Source organism: Aquila chrysaetos, chromosome 13, assembly GCF_900496995.4.
Source record: "Aquila chrysaetos chrysaetos chromosome 13, bAquChr1.4, whole genome shotgun sequence".
Lineage (NCBI taxonomy): Eukaryota > Metazoa > Chordata > Aves > Accipitriformes > Accipitridae > Aquila > Aquila chrysaetos.
Window position 1 is genome coordinate 30534279 of NC_044016.1, and position 26672 is coordinate 30560950.

The window sequence follows — 26672 nt, forward strand, 5'->3', positions numbered from 1 at the left end:
AACAGCAAATCCAGAAAGACTGGACTGCATTCTTGAAGTAGCAAGTGCTGGGGAACAGAAATTTAGTAAGAGCTTTTCAGTTTCATAGACACAGCTATGACAAGATCTAAGAGCTTTCACACAGTTTGGTGGTTATAAAAATTAAAGTATCCCAGCTGACATTTTCCTCATTTGTTCATCTCTGACCTGCTTCATAGCTCAAACCTCATAACAACTTAATTCAAACAAAATCATTTGAATTTTGGGACCACAAAGACTGAAACAACCACGACAGTAAGTAATCAAGAAGCTATTTCAGTGCTGTGCCTCCACTTCTATTACATTAAATAATTCCGTACACTCTTTTGGCAGGCAACATATTAGTACTCTCTGCTCTGATTCTGTGATACTGATTACAGAATTCAGATACAGGTATTTGGTAACACTAGTATACTCCAACCAACATAATCTGGATAATACGTAAATTCTTAGGCACACTGATGGCTTGCATCTTCAAGCAACAGGCTTTGACAGCATGCTTTACTGTCTGGCATAAAGCAGCTGCTCCCCAAATAGACATTCTAGTGAATACCTCTGTGCCTTTACTTTAGGGTCTTCCTTTGCCAAAGGTGATGTGATGTCTTAGGCCAATTAATGTCTTTGGAAAAAAATACATACTCTAGTCCTTCCACATCTTTGGTGATGTTGCTGTCTTATCTCGGTTCCTCAGCCCATTCACCTCCCACAGAGGGCAGCCTTCAAACAATCTGTTCCAGTTTTGAATGATGCTGAAGCTACATAGATAGTGGTACAACAGCAGAAACAATGGCAGTAAGCCCTCTTGCTCTCCTTTTCTGACTCACTCACTGTTCCTGAGTACAAACCTGAGAGCATGCTCCATTTTGTTTGACTGCACATCAGGAAAGGTGTTGACAACAAGAAAATACTTCACACATTCTTTCTGATCCCAGCAGCATGTTTGATAGGCGATTTGGCCATTCTCAGAATCTATAAGCATATTGTTGAACTTATGTATTTAGTATTTCTAAAATGATAATGAGAACAGCATAACTTACTGTTTATTCTTTCTATCTCTTTGCATTTCTTATTTCTTCTGTTTTAGCACTGTAATAAACAAATAGCTATAGAACATCCAATGTACTTGACAAGAAACAGGACAGTCCCAATGCTAATAAAACAACTAGTCCCATTTAACACTTTCACTTTGTTACCTAGAATTGCTACTTCTGCATTTTATAAGCACCTCAGTGAAAAAGGATTTAACTTCAGAATTTATTGAACATTCATTTTGGTTGGTGTAAAATATAAGGGATTAGGTTTATAGCACAGTTTTTACATTTCTGGGAATAGCAATGACAATTCCTCCATATGGTTTTTACTTTGACCTGTACACCCTATCCCAGCCCCAAAAAGAAGAGAGCATAAGTAGCAATAGGTTCTTCAGTTAAAGCCACAGAAAAACTGTAGGAGTTAGTTCCATGCTTCATGTATTAACTCTATAATTATCTGAAATTCTGTTTTTAGAGAACTTCAGGGTTTTTCCTTGCAAACACTTTTTTATTCCTTTTAATTTGTTCACATGGTCTTGGTGTCAGCCTGATTTTAATAACTTAAGTTGGTGAAAGTTGTTAGCTGAGGGAGGCATAACAGAAGTTCACTGCAGAATAACATATACTAGATTATAGCAAGAGAACAGGCCAGTTTTTATGTGTATTTCAAGACAGCATAATTAAAAATGTTTGCCATTTTTCCTTTTTACAGACTTCAATAATTACTTTACTGAGTGATTAAGTAACTTGTACCATATGCTCCATAAATAACAACTGAAACATTATGAAGAGAGTGACAATAATCTACTGTGATCAAGAAAAGATGCAACTGCTTACAGACAGCATATAATTCATATACTGACAGAGTAGAGAGTATTTTCATGGATTGTTTTGGAGTTCAAAAGCAGAAAATTAACTATGATTTCCCTTTACATCAGAGTTAGTCTTCCCCAAAAATTCATGTCAGGTTTTGCAGTGCTCTCCCTGGAAGCATCGTGTTAGGCTTTCTCTGGGTATCTCCCATGGTTCTTTATGCTATAGTAAACAAAGATGCTCAGTAAATGCCTTTTCAATGAGTTAAGTGAGAACTTATTTGTTCCATAGGGCATACAGGTGAGGGAGCGCTATCAGGATTCATGTGGTCTATCCTGCATCCGTACTATAAATTTCACAGATACTATGCTTGAATGAAAGTGAATTAATGAATCATGGATTACTCCTAGCCACACCTCGCAAAGGTGCCTTTAAAGTAATTAAAAAATGCTGCAGAAAAGGTGAACACTGGTGCTCAGCTATGATAAAAGTTATTCAGGAAGGATGTTACTATGAGGTAACAATCAAGTCAAGTAGGCAGGTAGCAGGTTATGTTTCCCTGGCTTCAAGAACAGAAAAATTGTTAAAGAAAGATATAGTAATGAAACAAGGTACTCTGTTTTACCTGTACCTTTAATCAAAAGGTTAAGATGATATATGCAAGTTATATAAATAACTATCAGAATAAATAATTTTTAACTTCAGTATCTCTTACATTCAATTTGGAAAGCAAGAAAGGGAAGCTTAGAAAAACTAACCATGCTCTTTAGCCTTTCTTTCCTAACGAAGTGAAGAAGATCCTGTAAAATGAGGTGAAGTTACATGAGGCAGCCACAGGAGCCTAACACGGGTTTTCTTATTCTCTCAAATCCCTTCCCTGGCTCTGCTCTAGCCTCTGTCCACCTGCCAGCTCTGACATTCATCAGGCTCTTGCTGAGTGGGATAATTCATTAACCCAGACAAAAATTAACTCCTCTCCCCCAGGGCTAGTGAGTTGTTTCACAGAAAGGCCTAATAAGCATTACCACCAAAGCAAAATGGGTGCTGAAAGCAAACAGGTAGCAGAAGGAAAGGAGCTCAAGCTATATAGGACAAAAATAATTTATAACAATATATGTTACAGGCTTTAGCTTCTTGGAAAAAACATTTCTGGCATTTCAGGAGTGCAGAAAATCTTGGATTACTTTTATGAAGGCAAATGACGAGCCAAGATTTACCATTTCAAAAGCAGACCCAGACTATTTTGTTTGTCCAGGATCAAAAAAGAGTTTGATAGTATTGTGTGTGCTATGGTATTAGTAGCAGAATACAAATATAGCTGAGAAAAGAATTACAATGAAAGTACTGAGCAAATAATACAAAGAACATAGTAAATATCAAACCTGAAATGTAAAATGATAAGATTAAGACAGAACAAAGAAGAGCAATGGAAGCCTATATAGCTCTTGCACATGCCTGGCCCAATTCAGTGGTAAAAGACATATTAGAGTTCAAACCAGTTTTATTTAAGAAGATGCAAAAAAACCCCAAACCTCACAAACCCCACCCCCCGCAACCCCACAAAACCAAAACCCACAAATCCCATGTTTTCATACCATGTTAGCATTTTAACAATAACTGGGGAAAGAAGCCATAAATATAGGAAATTTCCATAGTACATGGAGTCATTTAGATATTTAATAATTAGCAAAATCAACCATAAAGTTGAAAGCATGAAGAAGTATCAACAGGTACCTTCCCACTGCCACTCACATTTTTAGGCTGTTTGTATCAGCAATTGGCCAATACATACAAAGTTGCTCTTACTAGGTACCTGAACAGCCTGAGCTCAAAGGGAGAGGTGGGAGACAAGCTATCTCCTCAAGAAGGTCCTGAAATGATGCAATTTTCACTATAGCTGATAGGGATAGCCTTTGAAGAAGCAGAGACAGATGCCTCATCCAATGGCTGGCCACTGAGAGACAGGTGACAGCATTCATTTACATCCAGCATTCACTTACATCCAAGCAAGCACACAATCAGAAAACAGATTGAGGTAGAGAGAAATGCTAGAGACTGCAAAGTATTTGCATTTCTCTTTATATGCACTGGTAACCTGATCAAAGTAGAACTTGTTGGCAATGGTAGGAAGATAATAAAGGGAACAGTTCTGGCTCAAAGGGACTGACATTGAAACCAGCATACCCTTTGTTTCCCCATGGGCATTTCCACTTGCAACTCAGATTTGCATTCCACAGCAATGCATCTCTTGTGAAGATCAGGAAAAAAACCTACTCCCTGTGTTGTGGGAGGCATAGCAAGAGAGAGCAGCACTTACACAACTAAACTAATTCTGCAGCCACAAGAACTCTCATGCTGCTTTAAGGAAGTTATTTTCCTAACATGTATTAACACCAGGAGCTTGTACCAGAGTGAATATTGGAGAATATTGATGAGGATGCACAGTCTCATCTTATGGCACCAAATATAAAGTCTACCTCGACTACGGAGCATCATCACTGCTGATGCTTAATACTTAAAGATGCTCTACCTGCTTAACAGATGAAGGGGAAAGATCCCAGCCTCTTCCAGCTCCTGAATACATCAAGAAAAACCCTCAGAGGCCTCAGTTCATCCTAACCAAAGTGAAGAGCAATGATACCCTGCTTCTGGGCCTTTTAAGATATACCTTCAGGTTATGCTTTGAATATTGGTATCAAAAGCCTTGAAGGCAGAAGAGTAAGAGCTGTATGGCTTCTTGCCGGTCCAGCTTTTTTCCCTTCTTACCCATTTGTGGTTTAAAAGGCCTGCAGCTGGAAAACTTCCAAGGTACTTACTCCTAAGTTAATGCAGGCACATTCTACAAAATATGGTATTAGAAGAAGTACTGGGGTGAGTTGCCAGAATGAACCAAAGAAGTGATGTCATAGCAGAAGACTCCAATGGTAGAAAAGTTTTACACAAAAATAAGAAAAGCTACCTCATTAGGGAAAGTTTGATTATACAACACTGTTTACATCCAGCAACTGAGCAGACAAGAAATGGCACTAAGTACACTTCACTTTGTATATGTCAGTTACTATATCCTAATAGGCACAAGGATATCTTTTACAGTAAGACTAGGAGATTCTCCTGACAATAGTTTTTCCAGTACTCTCCCCCATTCAACATCAGCTGCAACAGTGCTTTGAAACTCCCAAGACACAGCACAAAATAAATGTTGTAGTTTGCTGCTGATAGTATTTTCTCATAAACCATTACAGATTTACAGGCTTACTACTAAGCACCACAAGTTATGAAAAAGGAATTACAATTCACTGTCATTAACATTAAAGAAAAGACACCTTTCACCAACTTTAAGCTATTCAGTCCCAGCAAACAGGTCCATTCAGTGAAAAAGCTATTATTCTGTGCCTAATCACAGAGCAGACAAAGATTCCTCCTCAGTATGCAGATAAAAGGGATGGGCTATCATCTATAACTACATAATGTCTCTGACTAAAGGCAGTCATCCTGAGTTTTTTCATGCTTGATCACTTTCAGAAGAATCTTAACTGCCCAGGGAAGACACTAGAGCAACCTTCTTCAGTTAGTGTTTGTCTACAGTGGGTTGAGACCATGACTCTCCCTGCTTTCCAGGTACAGTAAATGAACACCTGCATAAAACTATCCTTTATCTGTCAGAAGCCAAGTATCTCTGGCCATTTCTTTTAAGACTATGCTTGAGCTAACACCACCGCTGATAGCACCAGTCGTACCTTTGATCCAAACCATTAGCTCCCTACACTAAAGCAAAGCTTTAAGTGGCTCTGAAGACTAAGGGAACTGAACCTAATTAAAGCCATCCCAGCCAAGAAGAAAAATGTCTCTGCTTATGTTTTGTTCACCTTCATATACATATTTCTACATAGATGAGCAGAGGGTTTTGTCACTTATCAGCCCTCCCTCCTCAATCTCACTCTCAGTTCCAGTTCTATTTCAGTATGTCTGTGTACATAATTTTAAAGCACTCTTTAAGCAATTAACAAAACTGAAGTGGTATTATAGCTTGTAGAACAAGATGCTGCACTTTGTTTCAGCAAAAAATGACAGAACTTGTCTCTTTGGAGAGACCTATAACATGCCTCCAGATAGCAATTCAGAACAGGAATGCAGTACAAATTATGAATCAACTCCTGGAGAAGCCCCTCTCAATTATAAGCAGAGATTAAAGAGACCTGCACCAATTATGGTGTCCTGAAGTTACCTGGTGTGGATCCCATTCCACTTCTAGTAGCAGGTTACTATGTTGCTATTTACAGACACATGCATGAGCTCTAATGCATAGTTTTAGGTCCCTGGCTACAAAATATTTGACAGTTTAAAGATCTAAAACCAGGCAGTCAAAATTATTCACTGCAGAGCTGGAATCAGCAGCAAATTTACACTTTGCTGATGTGATGGAATCTTTTCTCCAAGGTACTCAGAAATCTTTATAACGGTACGATTCAGACTAAACATTAGTCTTATTTGCATATAAAATACTATCTTTCATGATTTGCATTCCCCTGAAAATATCCCCAGCAGCTGGATAGGATATTCACTTTAGAACTCAGGAAGCTGATCCATCTGATCTTCACAAGTCTAACTTAGAAATATCACACAACAGTTTTACGTGCAAGCATCTTTTGTTATTTAACATTGTACATTTTGGTTTACTAGAGCATTGCCTGAAAATGCACAATACACTCAGGTCAATCTGGTTTCACTTAACACAGAATTTCAGCCAGAAACCTACAGTAGCCTGGTTAAAGATATGAGAGTTTTAGGCCTGAAATAATGCTGATGATTTTGTAAAGATGATCACATTTAGATTCAATGCTTGTTTCGGTTCTGGTACATCTGCTTCAACAAAGACATCTATCTGTAAGCAGTTACAGTTAAGACTGTATAGATAATAGGGCATATATTTCAATACTCAGTGACAAATTGTTTTTAACAGTGATTTCTGTAACATGGCTACAAGAAAAAGTTTTAAGCAAGACTGATCATCACACCTCTCATAGTCTGGTTATTTTCCTATTTTAAAAAGGGTTTTAATCCACCCCCAGGAGTTAAATTTTTAATTTTCAGGTTCTTTGAACATTTTGCTCAGCTGTTCAACTAGTGCGACAAGTTCAGGGTTTCCCCCAAGTGATTCAATTTGTTTATAGGCTTCAGATTCAAGCTCTTTCAATGTATTCCGAGTGTACTCAAAGGAACCCACATTTTCAAGGTAATGTACACAGTATTTTTTTATATCTATGTTCTCTGTCCTTTGACGTAAAATGTTTTGCACCTGAGTACTTTCAGGTCTTGACCAAATCGCATGAATGGTTGGGAATGAGAACTTGCCCTCAGTTAAGTCTTCACAAAAGCTCTTGTTTTCACTATATTCTTTGGAGTGCAAGTTGGCATAGTCATCTCTTATTTGGAAGAAGAGGCCAAGTGTGTTAAGAAGTGGCTTTAAGTCTTTTTTATAATTTGAGAACAGCTGCATGAGGCCTACAGCTAATCCAAAGAGACCACCTGTCTTTTGCAGTACCATAGCTTTATATTCAGCTTCTGTAGGACAGGTGTAAGTATCCCTCCAGTAAATATCCAAGCCTTGACCTTTATGGAGTTCCAGAAGTTGACGGGTAAAAACTTTAACAGCATCTGGATGATCAAGGGTTAAAACCTTCTCTAAGCCAAGGAAATACACATAATTAGCACAGTTGATTACAGATGGAATTCCATAGATACTGTGAGCCACTGGAAAGCCCCGTCGTAGCTTTGAGTTATCTTCAATATCATCCACAAGTAGGCTTGCATTGTGCAACATCTCTGTCACTTCAATGATAACCTATTACAAGAAGAAAAAAGTTATTAACTCTCCCACTGTAATTTAACCTCCAGTTTTGCAAGACCTTATTTAAAATGGATAAGGTTTTAAAGAATTGTATTCTCTATCACTGAGGTTCCCCTTTAGACCACTTGCTTTTACCATTCATTAATACAGATTTATGATTCTCTTAATCAGCCAGTTTGCTCTAAGTCCTGGATCATGTGGTCTGCCTTTTGTGTACTGTTTTCAGATTCAAAGTGGACTTACTCCCTGAAGTGCTTCTACTTGCGTGCTCCTCTTAATTGTTGCTACAGTTCTAAAATACACCATTGTCTAGGAGTCATGCAGTAACTGTTATTAGAAACATGAATAGAGGAAAAGTCACAACATTGTGTTGGTTTTCAAGTTCAGATTCACTAATCTGAGGTCTTCCAAAGTCAGTTCTTAAGAGTGTCAGGTATTTAACACATTACACACATTTGTCATTAATGAGTTGTCATACTCAAACCCATTTGTCTTGTAGACCTTCTTTTGATAAGTGGAGAGAGTTCATCTTTCTTTCCCCACACTTTGTATAGTTATTTTCAGTACTGAGCTCTTAAAGGACATACTATTCTCTCTGAAACATCATTTGGAAAATTCCTGGCAGAAAGGCAACAGCTACAACTTCTTTTGGGAAGCTTCCTGCACACTTGTTACTACTAGGTAGACCAATATCATACACCATCTGAGGTACACAAACTGTTCAGAACATCAAGCTTGTAGCTGACTACATTTGACTAAAACTGAACCTTAACAATTCCAAAGCGGGACAATTCAACAAGAATTAAAAGGATTTCAACACTATATACTGTTTTTATTGCACAGCTGTTATGCAAGGAGCAGGTATATTCAGCACCTGCTTAAATGGAAATAAATTTATACAGTATGCGGTTTTACATGCTTAAACTCACTGCAAAACACATCTGATTAAGGTATGATTTTAAAGCTAATGAACCAATTACACTTGCTAGCTACAAACACTGCACTCAGTCAACATTCATGAAAACTGCTTCTAAAAAAATACTAAATTAAATAGTGGCAAGTACCTAGTATGGTCCTATTTGGTAGGTGCTGTAGGAAAAAGTAATTGAGCAGCAAGCCACCTAGTGTTCAGTGACCACTGTCCCAAAGATTAAAATCCAAACCCCAGCTTTGTCCAAGATATGACTGCAAGAACGACTTAAGAACTAATGACTCCTCTACCAGTTAGAAGTGAGCCCTACTTTGACCTGTAAGGACATGTTGTTGCCCATTGACTTTAAATCAGAAGATGGAGTACTTACTGAAAGCAACTTTGCATACCTATTTGTCTGAATATTCTTTTAGTCCATTATGTCCTTCTCATTCTCAGTACTAACAGGAAAGTTCCCCTGTATTCTGTGAATTCCTTGGATAAGCCTATTCTAGCATTTCTCTTGCTAGCCTATTTCATATCACTGTCAGTTTCATTAACTTTTGCACCTTCTAGAAATTTAAGGTTCAATTGAAACAGTGCTTCATGACTCTGTTTGAATTAAGTTTTCTTGTGAACTTAAGGAAAGAGTGTCAAAAATGCTTCAAAGTGAAAGTAAGGAGCAAAAAAAGTGCAGACAGCAGAAAAAGCTTATTTTAGAAGACATCAGGAAGTAGGTGAGGAAATGAAAAGGCTGCTCTTCATAATGAAAGCTGAAGAACCAGCACAGAGTGTTATGCTTTCTTAGAACCCAAGCCTATCTAATCAGTAGCTGCTGCACTATCACTCCAACACATACATTTCTACCTCCTTACCTGCAAGAGCTTTAAAATTTGCTTGGCCCTGTACTAGGCCATTTCAGTGCCTTCTTAGAAGAAAGTTCATCTGACAAACCCAGTGTTCTTAATTCAACAAGCTGAAGTGTCTCAGTGCAGTGTCAGATGGGTACTAGAGATACACTAAGTGGAGATAAAAAGAGACCACTTGGCTGGGAAAAAAGTGAAATGGTGGCAGCCAATAGCAAAAAATCAACTACCAAGGAAGAGTAGCCTCAACTGTATCACCTAAATGAACTACATGTAGACAAATTATCTAAAGTAGAAAAATGTCCTGAGTGCCAGAATTTAGATTTTTAATAGAAGAAATACAAATAGCTGGAGGGACTCAGGCTGCTAGACACCTGGGACATCTTAAGAAGATTACGAGATGTCAAAAAGATAACTAGAGGTGGTCTTCCAGACTTCAACAACCTTAACTTATTAAAATTAGTACAAGTATGCACAAAAGCAGTAACAATTGTGTCAGGATGCAGATTAAAAAGACAACAGGGTCTTGGGTTTGTACTCAAATGACCCCCCAAAAATTATTAAGTTCTATCACAAACAGCTTAAGTGGTAAAGGAAACATTAAAGCATCCATTTTCTTCATAAAGATAACTAAAACAAGCAGTCTAAGTTTTCCATAATGGTTACATGATTATCAGTTTAAAAGTGACATGTAGAACTAGTAACTTCTGTTCAGAAGCACTGCAGCTTTAGTTTACCATAGACCATGAGAGAAGATGGACCTGTACTGTCACAGGTGCTCAGCAAAAGGGCAACAGTCAGACTGCAGTATAAGAAATCCCAGTTGGACAGAAAGGAAGATTTTGTTATCACAGCAGGGGTTCAGCACAGGAAGACAGGCCCTGAGAGGCTGCAGAATCTACATCCTCAGATCTTCAAAACTCAGCAAGGCCACCAGAAGCCTAAAATAGCTATAGAGCAAGCCCTGCTTTAAGCAGGGGGCTATCCTAGATAACTTCCAGAGGCTTCTTCCACTCTGAATTCTGATCTATGATATTGGACTAAACCCATGTATACAAAATGTATTATATAGCAACCTGTATATTATTTGGATATGTAGCTGAGCACAAAGGGTAAGATGTGTCTAGCTGGAAGCCAGAATAAGTCTGGCTAAAAAGTTACATAGACAGGTTGGAAAATAGAAAACAAGAGTTACTAGATGATGAATGCAGCCTCTTCCTTCATTAAATCACTTAAAACCATTTTGCTCCTTGACAGCTATGAAGTGTCACTCTTAAGCCACCCTAAAGAAGACTCCTTCACAAACTCTAAAAGGTACTTCTGCCAACAATTAATGAAATTAACTAGCTGGGTAAGTGTCAAAAAACATAATTAGTTATTTTAATTCCTTACATTGTCTTGGACACAGAGAATCTTTTGCATTCCCTATATGCAGTTTAGCAAAACTGTAGTCTAACCAAGAGGATAATTTTTCATTTGACAATCCAGTGTTTAAATACACAGCCACACATCTTGCACAGATTCATCCAACAGAAAAGCAAAAGGGAAGGAGAATTCCTAATTTAATGCTTCTCATTAAACTCCCTAGAGTAGGGACTCTAGAGTGTGTGATACGAAGCCCACAGTTTTAGGCCCAGAACAAGAAGTGGTTTATAAAATTGATTTAATTGCTGTCTTTGATATTCTTGTATCAAAATCACAAGATTTTATTTTCAACCCCTATATTTGTGTGGTTTACAAAGTAACTGTCTAGCTTCTTTCATAAGTCATTGAAAACTCAGTGTTAATAACTGAGTTAAGTAGCTGCTTATCTACAACTTAAAAGGTTGAGCACACTTGGAAGGAAGTAACTGTTGTACATAAGTCATGGAAGTAATTTCTTCAGTGTTACATCACAGTCAAAGCTTTGCACTAAAGTTGTTTTCCTAAAAGTTTACTTTAATATATTCAGAAATTAGTGCATTAAAGATTTCTGTTCATTTATGCTATGTAAGAGAATCATCTGTTATCGGTAGTCTTGGAAGAAAGATAACAGCCCTTTAAAAATAATTAGCCAGTACCTGTATTTTATCTTCTGGAACATTCAGCCAGTGATTAAAGGCCTGTGACAGTTTGGTTCTCACTTGCTTACCTACAATAAAAATATTACAGGCATTTATAAAAATCACAAAAGGTTCATTATTAGCGACAACAGTTTGTCTTAACTATAGCTGATTTGAGACCAGTAAACTGATCAATGTGATCACCAGAAAGTGGAAAAAATATCACAGTGTGTAGCTTGTTTCCTCATTGTATAAACATCAATTATCAGCAGCTTCAGTTTTAAACATTTCACAGTAATATGCAAAGCACACATTTACAGATTACTGTATTTAGTTTTGGCAGTTTAATTAGTAAGTGATCCTGAGTATGTTGGTAACCTGTACAGATCAGCTTACTACTTCTGAAAGTAAGCCCTAGTTTGCCAGGCACATTGATTTTGTGTATGTAACAGATTAAGAAGTTTCAATTATGATTCATTATTAGTTGAAGATACAGATATTTGTTGAATATTTATTTCTCTCCATTTTTAGGTCTCTCTTCTGTAGTACTCTTCACTTGCTACTGACAATTTGTAAAACAGGAAAGTGACATTTGATATACTTACTAAACAACTCTAAAAAATCTGAACAGAACATTCTGAACAGGATAGAACTTTCCAAGAATTCAGACATTTATCTTATACCCAAGAAGTCTACCTACAAATAATAGGATTTGTTCTGCTTTGGCTAAATCTAGTTTGGTGGAGCCAATCAGTCACCGTTTCAAGGAAGGAAAGACAAGATTGAAAGTCCAAGTTTAGTGTTAAAACAAGCATTACTATTCAATCCAGACACACTTTACACGACAGAGTTAATTTTAATAGAGGTTAACCTATGTGCGTATAAATTATTGATGCCAGCTTTCTTTAATAAATTGCTAGGAGTAATGCACAAATATTTATTCAGTGTCTACTGATGATCAATATGAAATAAAGTCACCCCATACCCACACTGAGACAATGCTGCTCTGAACTTTGAGAAGCTCAGCTATGCATAAGATCTTTGAATTACTGCAAGACAGGTTTAGACAAACAGCTCTGCATATGTAGCTCACATCAACAAGGCCTTTGGAAAGAGTTTTAAATAAACTTCAAAGCAGTGTAACTTAGACAGTGGGTTCCATATTACTCATCTCAAGATCTACCGAGGCATAACTTAATGATTCTGCAATATTAGTCCTCATATTGATAATGCCATCTTGCACATAGCACTGAAGAAATTTCAACATTTGAATCTCTCCCTAAGGCTTCTCTATTGCTGTGTAACCAGCACATACAGAACAGAATAATAAAAATGGGTAGGTTCACTTGCAGTGATATACCCTGGAGAAACTGGACTGAGGATTTTTCCTTCTCTAAGTCACCAACAGGTAAGCAATAGCTTTGTGATTTGGGCTCTGTGGGAACAGTGATAACCTTCCTCCCTGGCTCAGAAGGCTTCAGTTTTTGTCTCAGTTCTCAAAGATTTCCATGGCTTCCCATCACCACCATCTTTTGGTTTTCATTAGAAGAGACTAATGAAAAGATGCTTTTTCCCCCCCACAGCTTTGTCCTTTGGCTCTGTCCTGTGATACAGGCACTGTTACCTGGACGTACACTATCATTGGCTTGTGTTCTCCATTTTTGTTTTCTATGCTCAGTTTTAAACACTAACACCTTTCTGCAGGAGGGAGAGATTATTTTGTCTCTCAAACAGCAGAACAGATATTTTAAGCTCCCCACATCAGGTTTGCTCCCTTTCAGGAAAGTACATAGCTGGTTCTAAGTTTTTTTTTTTTTTTTTTAAATCTGTTTATTTAAATCAGTAATTCACTGACTTAGAAGTTCACTATTTTAACACAGGTAGCCAGAGCTCAAATTTAAATATAAAGTTAGAGTAGTACCCAAGAGTTTAAAAGCCTCTTACATTAACTAAGCACCACCACTAATTCAAGTTAGACCTGCTTCTGACAACATCTCCTGCAGTTACTAAGGATTTAAAACACTTCAAACACTCAGCCTTCCCCCCCTTTTTCCCCATGTAGTTAGATCAGATTTTGGCCAGATGGGTTCTCTGATCCGACTCACTACAGACTTGTGACCACCAGTCAAAATGCCCTGCATCAGAGGTTCAATATTTTACTTTAAAATAATTGCATGAGTTAACTGAAAAGATTGCTCAAAAATATTGAGAATTACTGTTAAAAACATCTGCCAAACTGTATGGCTTGCCAGTTAAGTATTAACAAGTATTTCACTACCTCCATAAAGAAAACTACTCAGATAAATATCTCATTAAGGAAGTGTACCTTATCTACAGCTGTTTATTCACTTCTAAATTACATTCATATAGACAACACCTACTTTTTCACATTAGGCAGCTAATTCTGTTTTTCTGAATGTGCTTCCTAGAAAACATGCTTATGGAATGCTGGATGTTCAGCAACAAGTGTTATTTTATCACGAGGAACATAACTACTAGCACACACTCTAAATGGATTATTAACATGCACAATGGATTTAGGCACTTCAGTTCCTTAGTACAGACTGCATTTGAATTGTTAGACTTGTCTACCTTGACTAGCAGGGCTGTCTAGACACTGACTATTCAACAAAAACCTACTATCTGTATAGCAAAGCATTCATCTTTCCTTTTATAGGTGCAGATTTGCTTGTGTGAGCCCCTTTAAAGGAACATTATTGCTATATAAATGCTGTTTTATCTTGTTCTGAAGTCAATCATACCCAGTCTATGTGATATTACAGCAATTTTCTGTATGTGTGTTTTATGCCTACAGCCATGCTATGATGGCAAAAGACCAAAGCTCTCTAATACTGGTCTCAAAAGCCTATATGCAGAAGCCTCTATTCCTTGCCACACCTCTTCTCTCCCCAAACTAGACAAGACAACAACCCAGGGACACTAGGACAAAATTATAAGGAGTAGAACTTAACACTGGCAAAATTATTCAGTTTCTTCACTGTCACATGTCACCGCTCTGTTAATTATTCTAAGCAGGCTATTGTAAAACTGAAGAATACAGAAGTCTAACTTCCAAAATTAGAAGTTCTACCTACTGTATAGAGCTATAATAATAAACATTGCTGCACCAAGGTTTTATCAAAGTTATGCTAAATGCTTTTGGTTTAATCTGCTTAAAACCCCAATATTAGCCAAATCAAACAGCAACCATGGAAAGCTTTTCTCCTTAGTAATGCTGGGTGGAAAAGGTGAGAAAATATTCAAAACATAACAGATTCACTCTGATGAAATTCCTTCTACAGATAAGAATGTAACCGCCTTATCCTTGAAACAAAGATTGTTAGATTAAAGATGTTGTACTGAGGACAATCCCTCCCACCTCTTCAGACAGATGAGATACTTCTCTAAAAAAAAAAAAAAAAAAAAAGAAAAAAAAAAAACCTCGGCCTGACTTCTTCTCTCTATACACAATTGTCTTGTGACAGGGTACAGTCCCCAAACCCAGACCTCCAGCTCTGGACAGGCTCCTGATCAGTATTTCTTCACTCTTGCTGCATTAAAGTGACAACAAATTATGCCCTTAGGGCAGCACCCCACTTACAGTGAGGGTACATAGAAGGGTGAGAACAGCATGGGAAAGAGCAAAGGGACTATTAACCTAGCCCTCATTAGAGCCTCGCTAAGCTAATTCAACTCATTACCCCAGCAGAAAACTGTCTGCTTTTTGCTAGGTTAGCTTTCTGCCAGCTTTATGTACTGAGTCAGCTTATGAAATGGATCTACCAGAGTTAGTACAGGGTAAGCAGCAGATGCTGAGAGCCAGAGGAAGGGGGCATTGCCCTTCTGGAGGAAGCAAGCTACTATACTACCTCAGCTATATTGTATACTTTCATGTTTAGCTCTGTCCTCTGATGGATTAGGGCTAAATGGATAAATTCCCCAAGCAGACCTCCCCACACAGCTATAAGAACACTACAGCCAGCAAAAGTGAACTGCAGGAAGACAAGCAGAGAGAAGGCATATACGCTTTTAAACCTGGGTAGCCACTTGTGATGGATTAATGTCACTGTAGAATTGTCTGGCTTAAGTCCCCTGTTCCAAATCGGGTTAACTAGTCCAGGGCTGTGATCCTGATTTTTGCCTCGTTCATTCTTCTCAGGATCCTGAATGCCATCATCCTAACATCACTACAGCCAAGGTTGCCCCCAGTCTTCATGTCCTAACCAATTCTTCCTTGTTTCTAAGTGTGAGGTCCAGCATAATGCCTTCTTTCATCAGCTCCTTGATCACCTGTGTTAGCAAGTGGTCACCAATGCATTCCAGAAACCTCCCAGATTGCCTCTGCCCTGCTGTGTTGCTTCTTCTACCAGATACTGAGGTAGCTGAAGTCTCTCATGAGTACCAGGGCCTGTAAATATGGGGCAGCTTCCAGTTGTCTGAAGGCCTCATCTACTTCTTCCTGCTCAGGCTGTCTGGAGCAAAGACCCACTATAGTGTCACCCCTATTGATCTGCCCTCTAATCTTAACCCATAAACTCTCAACAGGCTTATCATCTGACTGAAGGCAGAGCTCCATGCAGTTCAGCTGCTCTTTCACATAAAAGGCAACTCCCACTCCTTGCTATCCCAGACTGCCTTATCCCAGGCAGTCCACATCCATCCATGGCAGCACTCCAGCTGTGCAAGCTATCCCACATCAGATACCCCAATAAAACTGCAGCCCTGCAACTGCATGCAGACCTCAAACTCCTCCCATTTGTGCCCCATGTTGTATGCATTTGTGCAGGGGCACTTCAGAGAGGCACCCAATCCTGCAGATTTCCCAGAAAAAGTGAGAGCTTCCCCCATCATGTTGTCCCATTCATAATTCCTTGTTTGAGTGCATACACCTGGGATGGGCTGCCTTCAGCTCTGCTCTGTTGATTACAAGGTGTCTCTTGTCCTTTGTTTGCAAGTTTACCATCTCCTTACCTTATTGTGTATAGGCATTCCCCTCTATTGTAATTTCTAGTTTAAGTCCTTTCTCACCAGGTTGCTCAGCCTATTGGCAGAGACACTTTTGCCCTGACTTGGGTAGGGGGATGCTATCTCCTGGTAGTCCTTGATCTACAACGGGAATGCCATGGTCATAAAACCCAAATCTCTATCAGTATCAGCTGTGCAACTAACTAGTTGTTGACAGGCAGGATCTCTCTGTTCCTCTTGATGGTAAGGGGAAAGGGGTTGAGCTTCATCAAGAAAAGCCACCTGGCTTCCTGTGCCCTTGGCCCTCATTCCAAAAGCCACAGTCATGCTTAATTAGCTCCAGGCATCCCCTTGCTATATCCACTAGTGCTCAAGTGGAAGAGCTGCAGGGTTAAGTAGTCTGAGGGTGAAACACACCTTGGCAGTCCTTCCATAACATCCCTGATCAGAGCTACCCAGAAGCAGCAAAGCTCCCCAAAACAGAAGCTCAGATGGAGGCCTCTGTCCCCTGCAGGAGTCAGTGTCCCCACTACTATCACTTGCTGCCACCAGGTGCTGGTCTGATGCTTGGCTGTAGACAGAGCTTCCAGCTTCAGTGCACTGAACCTATTTGGCAATTGCATATCTGCCTGAGGAACAGGAATCTTTCTCCTGGTGCCAGAAGCCATCAGCTCCCAGCCTTCACCACTGTGAGCATATCCATTTCCCAACTTGATATGCACAGACTGTTCCTGCCCCCCCTTCAATATACCTGGAGGTTTCAAGCTCTTCAACCTGCATGGTCTTGCTCTTTTTGTTATTTCTGATGCTGTGCAGCCTGCTGACCCCCTTCCATGGCTCCTTTGCTTGGTGACACACATTTTCCACCACTCCACACCTTTTAGGGGCAGGGACATCACTTTCTTCTGGCCCAGTGGATGCCCCCAGGCAGCCCTGCAGCTTAGAACCTGGAGAGCTGCAGCCTCCCTCAGGAACTTGGCTTAAGTTGAGGCCTCTGATGTGCCAAGTGTAGTTGTGCCAGTGGTAAGGTTCATGCCCTGTGGCGCTTAACTCCACCAAGCTGGTCAAGTTCAACAACCCAGCAGACAAAGCTGAAAAACAAAAGCCAGTCTTGATTGTTTAGCTTGCTGAACAAGCCCAGGAAAGACTGCAGCCAAGACCAGAGGGAAGTGAAAGGGAAGATGCACAGTCATGAATGGGATCAGAATCTAGCCCTTTCAATAGCAAGCTGTTGACCATACCAGTTTTACTGCAACTGAAACTCCATATACTCCTTAGTGCTGCAAAAACAGCTACTGCTGTTAACTCAGCCACTCGGAGATAAAAGATTCATCATATGTGTGAATCAGGCCATTTTTGAGACAAACCACATTGGAATTTGTAAAAGTTAATCCTGTTTATTGCACTGTGTTTATGAGACTAAAGGACAGAATACTAGACTCAAGTACAACATCACTATAAGCTAGTATGGCAATGTTCTACTGCAGTGAGTTTTTACAAGAAAAGTTACTGTTTCAGAATGTATGTTCTCCCAAGCACTGAATTCTGCTAGTGAAGGAATACACATTAATTACCATACTAGCAGTTAAAATGGCAACATAGTGAAAAAGCCTTAAGTCCAGTAGCTTCTCTATCCTAGTGCTGTTGAAGTCAAAGAAATAGACAAGCTTAGTTTAAGTATCATCCCGAAACTGTTACCATTAAAAGTCCTATTTCATTAATGGAAAGCAGAGTAATCAATTTCTTGTATTGAGGGATTAATCCTTAAGAGTTATAAGAATTTGTGTTCTTACACTAAAGACAACATTATCAGGGACCGACCTCCCCCCCTCCAACAACCTTAATACTGTTACACAATCCCTTTTTAGGTAAACAAAGTTTGATATGTATCTAAATTCATTCAAGTTCTCATAGGTTACGAAACCATTTGGAGAGTTTGTTTCTTAACTAGTCTTAAAAGATAAGCAACTGGACTATTGCAGGGCCATAAGTGGACATACTTGACACTCAGCCACGCTTTCTGCAAAAGCCCCTCAGAGCTCAAGCTGATCCAACACACAAACAGCTCCTTGTCCCCCACCCATGTGCCAGCTCACTAACAAGATGAGAGAAGATTAACCAGGCAAGTTTTTAACAGGTTAGGTGACTGATACTACCTAATCATTTGGTCTACAAGCTGAGAACTGGCACAAGTTAAGAAGCTGGAGAATACTGCCAGAAGCATAAAGAAGATGGGATGAAACTGCCTCTTTCAGCAAGAGCTTGCTAGATTAGCTCAGGCATCTCATTTGGGCTCCACCCTAATTATGAACAGCTAGCATGTGCCCAATTTTTCCCCCTCATCAAGCATTGGTGCTCATACTGATTCTGAGGTTCACACAAGTAACCAGCTCCTACTGATCTGTACTTGGCATAGCTGACTTTGGGCAAAGCCAGTGTTTCAAAAACAGTAAACCATCCAGCTATACGATTGTGAAGCCTCACTGCTTCACCTGAGTGAAGCCTTCCACAGGTACACCACTTTTACCTGCCTAGTTTAAGAGAAGTCTTCCCTTTTGAATCACATGACCATTTCTGCATAGAGAGAAGCATATCTTGTCTCTCCCCTTCTCCAAAATGTAAACTAAATTAAGAAGAGATCAACATGTTAAAGTGGACAATCAGATTTATGATACTTTAGCAGTATAGGATATAAAATGCTTGCACTGTCAGTAAGTATAACATTATATAAGCCATCAGTATAGAGTGATCAGGGTTGAACTCACATAGTAATTTAACCACAGGAGTCAAGGTGAAAAGGTTAAGTGTATATTCTAGATACATCATTTAAAGTGAAAGCTAACTGAAGAGCCATTAGTCAAGCACTTCTGCCTATGGAAGCTCTTTTTGGCACTTTTTGCCTGTTATATGTTTTCTACTAGGAAGCTGAGGGGTTTTTTTGCTGGTACCTACAATAGCTTAAAAAATATTTAGCAGTTAAAAATGCAGAGGTGTTGCAATATACCTTGGTTATATGAGATAATCTAACCAAACAAAAAGTACACTTAAAGGTGGTGTCGGAGGAAAGTAAATTTCTTCAGGACTAGCTCTCAGAAAGCTCTCTGGAATGTCATAGACTCGCTCTCAAGGTAGTTCTCTATCAAAACCACCACCCAGTTCAACATACCCAAATGGAATATACTGTGAGGAAATAGAAAACGAGCTTTCTGGCATTCAAAAGGTGTGTTACTGAAATTCTTTCCTTTTCTTATTTTTCAACTCAAGTAGTGCTAACTGCCAAGTCAAATGAAATCACTAATGTAGACAAGACAATCCTGGATATTTGTAGAGATAAATATTGAAGTTACACACAAGTGTAATGAATTAGGACCCACCCTGCTGATATACAGGTCTTGTTGCAGATGTGCAAAAGCCACTTAGTACTGTGCCTGTGATTCATTATGCTACTTGTCTAGACAGAAGGTCTCCTACCCTAGTCAGATAAAATTTTGGTCAGAATTATTTTCCATATTTTTTATCTTCCTTAACTATACCAGTATACAGTATAAGCTGGACAGAAGGCAATCATGCAATAGTCCCAATGACAAAGTAGTTCCACCACTATTTTTTTTTTTTACAAAGATTGTCACTCTGATGGCTTGTATGGTCTTTCTTATACTTTAGGTGTACAAGTAAAATCCACAGCAATCTGACTGTTTAGTCAAAGAGGCTTCTGAGAGGCATATCCATACAGTAGTTCTCTATCAAACTGCCTCCTGAATTCTACTAAAAGAGGTACTGTTCAAGACTGAAAACTTCACCTGAATGTGTTGCTAGTGACCTGATACCACACAAGAACTGGTTCATCCTCTGGCAAGTGAAGCAATCCAGGGACAGACAAAACTGGCCATAACAACACCTGGCTCTACACATACCAGGGAGAAGAAATTACACAAAGAAACAGGCTATTTAAAAAAAAAACCAAACCAAACAAAACCAAAAACCCACAACCCATTCAGTCCTGTACAGCAAGCAGATAAAGAACAAAACATTGTCAGCCCTGAGTTTAAGAATGGGATCAAGTCTTCAGTACTTGCCCTTATCGGTTTTAAAAAGTAGCAAGTCAGCTACTCTGAATGGAGAACAGAGTAACTAAAATACTACTTACACTGCAACACAAACAGACTAAAGAGCTATTGCACCAATCTCACCAAAAAGAGTGGTTCTACAAGAAGAAGAACAAATATTGAAGAGTGTTACTTTTAATTACTCTTAAATCTACAAATCAAGAACGGACAAACTTCTTGGCTTATACTTCCCGAGACAAAAGTTGCCATAAAAACAATTTTGATATTTAAAAACAACACAGTACAAAGAAACTTGCCTGGTAGTTGAAGTAAATACTGGTATGGCTCTAGGATTCTTTTAGATGTTTCATCCATCCCATCCATTTCTTTATTTCATAAGAGGTAGTTCACTGTTAAAGAAAGTGTTATTAACACTACTTAGATGGAAAAATTAGGGAAGTAAAAAATAGATGCATACAATTAAAGAAAAGTCAGCTGACTTTGTGGTTAGGTGCAAATATTCCAGTTTTCAACATGACACCTTCAGTTAATACTAGCTTTACTACATAAACTTTTCCAGATGTCATTTAGAAAAGTAACAAGCATATGTACTAAATACAGGGGTTTATTTTAATTATTCATGAATAGTTCAAACCAACTCCTAGACTTTGTTTGCTCTTTTATATGTATTAGAGGGCTTAGATAATAAAGTATTTAAAACATTAGCATTCACAACAATGAAGCTTCACTGTAAGTCTTTAGAGAAGACACTCAGCACATACAAAACCTCATACGACTAACCTGATTAGACCTCCCTAAATGCTTTCCCCACACAAAAGTGGAGATGCCTAAGAGCATAAAACATACCTCATACCAAGGCAACCTAAACAAGGTGAACACTGGCTTCAGCCTTCTGATAGAATTCTTCAGTCCTGTTTTAGAAGGCAGAACAGGAACATACCATTTTCTTACCTCTGTTTAAGCATACAGACATCTTTACACACTTTCCCATATACTATATACATCATAGACTCTCATGATAAATCTTTTAGGATCCATTCCCTACACAGCTCAACAATTTTCTATTGATTATGTTTCAGTTCACATACCTTTGGTCATCTATATCTGCATTTTTTTTCATACTGTTTTCTATCATAGATATTCTGTCCTTTCACCTCTAGCCTTACTTGCTGCACTGCAGATGCAGCAGCTCAAAACAATTCTTCTAATGTCATTTTAAGACAGAAACTGCAGCAGTAGCATAAAGTCTCATGCTACTTCAGCATCATTTCTTAGCTACTTAGCTAGCATCCTAGAAAGGATGTATTTTTTTGCCCCTGGAGCAACTGAATAGTCACATAAATTATCCACAAAAATAACTATTTTAAAGTGATATTTATAAGTATGGACTGATGCATTTTTAATGTAGGAACATTAAGGGGAGTGGTTAACATGAGTGGAATAAACTGTGTTCCACACTTGCTTAAAACAATCCAGCAATACTTTCCCATCAAAAGCTCAGAAGATCAGCATTAAGATCACTGCTTCCTCTTACGCTTCCTGGACAAACTGGTATTCCTCAACATTCACAACCTTTCCCTTTCAGTATAGCTCAATCAGTTCCTGTCTACTCCCATTCCCACCCTCCACACCCATAAGCATTTGCAGCAGTCCAAACATAGGAACTGATCCGCATTAATAATTATTGTCCAAGCTTAGGTTTGGATCCATTCCTTTACTTGCTTCACTGCATATGTTAATCAAACATATCAGCACTTCAGGGGCAAGAAAGGCTATTTAAGCAAACACAGTTGCCAACAAAATGGTCCTAAGACTGTACCTTTTGAGAAAGCTTTGCATAGTTTCTTAGCTGTAATGCCACAATAAGCAGTACAGCCTTTCCATCCTATCCCATGGTACGCCAGCACAACTAGCGGTCAGGCCGCATGGTAATCTAAATCAGATTTTACACCCTTGACTATTTTGTTTTCAGCTTGTTGGTATAACTGAAGGGATAGGAACTGCTTTTAAACACCACACCTGATTTAAGCACTGCCACTGAGAGTCAGCTGTCAAACTGTACCCTTACATATCAAGGGTAAGTCTCAAAGGACTTCAGTGAGGAAGTGAAATCAAAGATTATCACAATCCACCCCCAGATATTTTAAGCAGAAAGAAGCTGGTAGAGATGGATATAAGGACACACTATCAACTTAACAACTCCTGTGACTATTATTTGTCAAAAAGCCACACAGATGGTTTGGAATTGAAAGTGCCTAGCTATGCAACAGAGCTGGGAAGAGATGTTAGGGTTGGAATTGCTTCTCTGTAAAAGTTTCTGCTTAAAAGTAAATATTAAAGTTTTCCGTCTCTCCTCAGGGCATTCAGAGGTTTCTTGCCTGTCTGTAGGACATCAATACAATGTCAAAAATCCCCAACTAACTTGAAATTCATTGGTATTACACAGCAACAAACTAAATTTTTTGCATCTGCTGGCACAAAATTAGTAGGAGTCCACCTGAAATCTGCTTATCAGCAGAAAATTAGTCAGGCACTTCTCCCACCAGTGCCAAGATTTTTTTTTTTTTAATTAAAAGGGAGGCAAAAAAGCTCTAACAGACAAAGAGTGGATGGTAACTTAGTTTAAATCACTACAGTCAAACTTTTCTAGAATGCTATGCTACCTTTAAATGAAGTGATAGGTGACCTCTGCTAAGGAAAAGAGAAACAGTCTGATTATTCATCAGTGAGCTACATGTCTAACACACCCACCAAAACAAGAACAGTGAGCAGAACCTCCCCCAAACTTACACAAAGAAAGGGACACTTGGTTAAAAAAATACATAAATGAAGTTCCTTATAAAGGCCTGTAAGCAAGAATACCATGATATGAGACTTGTAATCTTACTGCTTTTTGCACAAAGTTATCACATTTGACACACTTGGAAAACGCTTGATATTAAGGGTTTCCTGCCTAGGTGACTGACCAATTTACTACAGAAGTTACACTGTTGCAGAAAGTCTTTTCAGCAAGGACATTTAGAGACAAGATCTCAGTCAGCACTTCCTAATAAAAAGTAAAATTGCCAGGAGTTAAACAATAAATGAAAGGGAATGCAAAGCCTTTTGTTAGTAAGTGCAAGAATTGATTACATGTACACTTATTCAAAGGATTAAAGCAGTTAAGGCCATTTTGGCTTTAAAACCAGTTTCCTTTTAAACCAGTACACAGCCTTGCTGCATTTCAATTCATGCATGACTAAGTTTTTTCAGTTATTTTTCAGTATCCCCATGTAAGCATACAGAATAGCCATTACTGGCACAGGCCGCACAATCACAACAGAGAGCCCACAGAACTGTCTTTTGGACTGCAACAAACCTTCTCTCTAACAATCTCTTTGAAAACACACAAGACACTAGAATAAGGGGTGACATGGGCTTCCATAAGTTGGAACTACTCTAATACTATACTTGAAGCTGTGATCTGTGTCTAGGAGCTTCCTAGAGTGGATGAAAGTCATATTAATTCTAGGTTACACGTCAAGAAAAAACTTCACTTTGGAACTTCATAAAACAGCTTCTAACCCCATCCCTTCCATCCCATTCTGCAGAATATTCTCCCCTCCCCCAAATTAGGGGAATATGATCACTGAAATGGTCCAGGTTAAATATACAGATGGTATTTTAAAAAGCATCATCATCTCAGTGACTCCAATCACAGTACAGTTACACGGAAAATAAGAGAAAACCACCAAAGGAAGAAAGCTGTAGTGCAACAGGAACCATCCAGAAAGTTCTTAAATCGGCTCCATCACAGAACTTAGTGCACTGAGACACTGGTTTCACTGTAATAAGTAAAAAAAAAAAAAAAAAAAGCCCCAAATAGGGGGATGTAGGAGTGATAAGGTCTGTTTCAGAAGGAATACACAAAAACTGTTGTGAATGTGTATTGTTTCAAAGAGGCTATCAAGGCTCTTAATCCAAATGTAATTTGGACAGGATGCTTGTCACCCTAGTCCACATTCTCATTCTAATTAGCAGAGTCCTCTTTACAACCCCTCCAAGGCTGATTCCGAACAAAACCTTGTATTCAGCTTAAGGATAGGCAACTTCCCACAGGTGGAAGGATAACCATACACTTTCCCTGAAGATGCTGCTAAATAAATAAGCAGCCTTCCATAGCTGCAATTTCAACACTAATGTCAGAACAGCAAGAACATACTGTTGCTGGAATTGTGCTTCGATTTTAATAGGATTTCCAGATATAATTGAGCATGAAGGCTACAGAAGTCAGACAACAATACCTGGGCTGTCAAAGCCCTCGCACTATGCTGTGACAGCACACAGGCAGGAAGGGGTTTTAAGCTGCAGGCTGACCCGAAGACAGAAAACGAGCGGGCAGAAGCCGTGGCTACTTCTGAATGGCTTCTCAGACTAAAACCCACATTTCACAAAGAACATGAAGCTGCTACCCTGCTTGCAGATGCCTAACCCCCGCCCAAAACATCCCGGTCACACCATGGAAAGAGGGTTCATTTTTCGGAGTTCAACGCAAGAGATGCGAACGCGACGGAGGCGGCAGAGCCTCTCTAGCTGCACACACGACCCAAAGGCAAGCAGCCCAGCCTCGCCAGCGCCATTTTAGATAAAGCGAGACCGAGAGCCGAGGGCTCCTCGCTCCCCCTACCCGCCGTCCACCCCCATTTTCTCATCTGCGCTGTCGGCAGCCGGGCTCAGCCGCCGCCGAGGGAAGCGCCGCCCGCCGCCAGCCCGGCGCAGCCCCGGCCCCCGAGCGCACAGTCAGTCAGTCAGCCCGCCCCGGCGACAGCGCCGCTGCCCGCCGGCGCCACCCAGCACGAACGGCGGCCGCCGGCTCCGGCCCCCCCTTCCCCTCAGCCCCTTCCCGGCCCCCTTCCAGGCAGCCCGCCAGCCCCTCCTGGGCGGGGCGGCCGCGGCACCGGCTTCCCCCCCGCTCCCCTCCTCCAACCCCCGCCGCCGGGCTCGCCCTCGCCGCCCGACCCCGCGCAGAGGGGAAGGACCGGCTCCTCTGAGGAGCGCGCCCCCCTCCACTGCTCGGAGCCCGCGCCGGGCGGCGACAGCGCCTCCCACCAGCAACGGCCGGCTAACGGGCAGGGGGCGCGGGACAGCCCCGCGCACCCTCGCCTCAGCCCGGACAGCCACCGCTCACCTCGCCGCCGCCGCCGCCGCCTCCTCCGCCAGCCGGAGCCGCGCCCCGCTCCCCCGAGCAGCCTCCGCTCCAGGAGTGGCGGCAGCGCTCGGCGGGAGGAGCGCCGCCCCCTTCCGCTCCGCCGGGCGCCACCTTCCCCTCTTGGGGGAAAATGCGCCACCAGCGCCCCACCGCGCAGGCGCCAGCCTTGCCCCCTCGGCTCATTAGCAGTCGGCGAGGGCCCCGTCCCCTCGCGGCGGCCGCGCGCGGTGCACCCTGGGAAGTGTAGTCCGCTCGCCGCGCCGCGCCGCTCTTCGGGCCGGTACGAGCGGCGAGCGAGAACAACGTCACCCGTGAGCACCCTCGGCGCCGAGTCTCAGTTTCCATAGAAGTGGAGAAAAATGATGTCAGTATTTCCGACGCGGCGGCCAATGGGGCCGAGGGAAGGGCGGGCTCTGCGGGCCGGGGCCCAATGGAGGAGGCGGGGAGAGGGGCGTGCCCGTCGTCCCCCCGTCAGTCAGTCAGTCAGTCAGTCGGTGTGGGAGGGGGAGGGGGACCGAGAGGCTCCGAGCCGAGCAGTCACCGCCGCCACCGCCGGGTCCGCGCAGGACGGATCGGCCCCTCCGCACGCCGCGCGGAGCCGCCGCGAGCAGAGCCGTTGCCGGAGCGTTGAGCGGGGGCCGAGGCCGGCCGAGAGGGCCTGGAGCTGAGAGGAGGCTTCGCTCCGTTCCCTTCCCTCCGCCCCCCCCCCCCCCCCGCCTCAGTTCGGGGGAGTAGCGGGCGGGCGGGCGGGCGCCGCGGAACAAAGGTAACGGCGCCGAGCCGGAGAAGGAGCCCCCCCCCCCGCCTCCACCGGCAGCGCCGCCGGCGGGCGGGGAGGCGGCGCGGGGCCTCGGGGGGGGGCGCGGGGCCGGGCGGCGGCGGCGGCGGGGCGTGCGTGCGGGGGGGGAGGGGGGCGGTTGTTTT

At 41.1% G+C, this 26672-nt stretch overlaps 2 protein-coding genes across 13 annotated transcripts in view; one reads left to right on the plus strand and one right to left on the minus strand.

Moving 5' to 3' along the window:
- Nucleotides 1-1258: 1258 nt before the first annotated feature.
- GGPS1 (geranylgeranyl diphosphate synthase 1) lies at nt 1259-26401 on the minus strand. Of its 12 annotated transcripts, none has more exons than XM_030034339.2 (5): nt 26290-26401; nt 25728-25747; nt 20857-20949; nt 11547-11617; nt 1259-7704 (listed from the first exon to the last, which is right to left on the minus strand). In XM_030034339.2, the coding sequence occupies exons 3-5, from the start codon at nt 20921-20923 to the stop codon at nt 6943-6945; spliced, it is 900 nt and encodes a 299-aa protein (XP_029890199.1). In that variant the 5' UTR covers nt 20924-20949; nt 25728-25747; nt 26290-26401; the 3' UTR covers nt 1259-6942. The 12 variants fall into 12 exon arrangements, with proteins under 12 accessions (XP_029890199.1, XP_029890200.1, XP_040984283.1 ...); XM_030034340.2 differs by lacking the exon at nt 26290-26401 and adding an exon at nt 21407-21471 and having other exon boundaries at nt 25728-25915; XM_041128349.1 differs by lacking the exon at nt 20857-20949 and having other exon boundaries at nt 26290-26395.
- Nucleotides 26400-26672, plus strand: part of ARID4B (AT-rich interaction domain 4B) — a 93530-nt gene continuing 93257 nt past the window's right edge. Inside the window, exon 1 of the mRNA XM_030034329.2 lies at nt 26400-26514. The gene's annotated coding sequence lies outside the window, so the exon portion shown is untranslated. The remainder of the gene's footprint in view (nt 26515-26672) is intronic.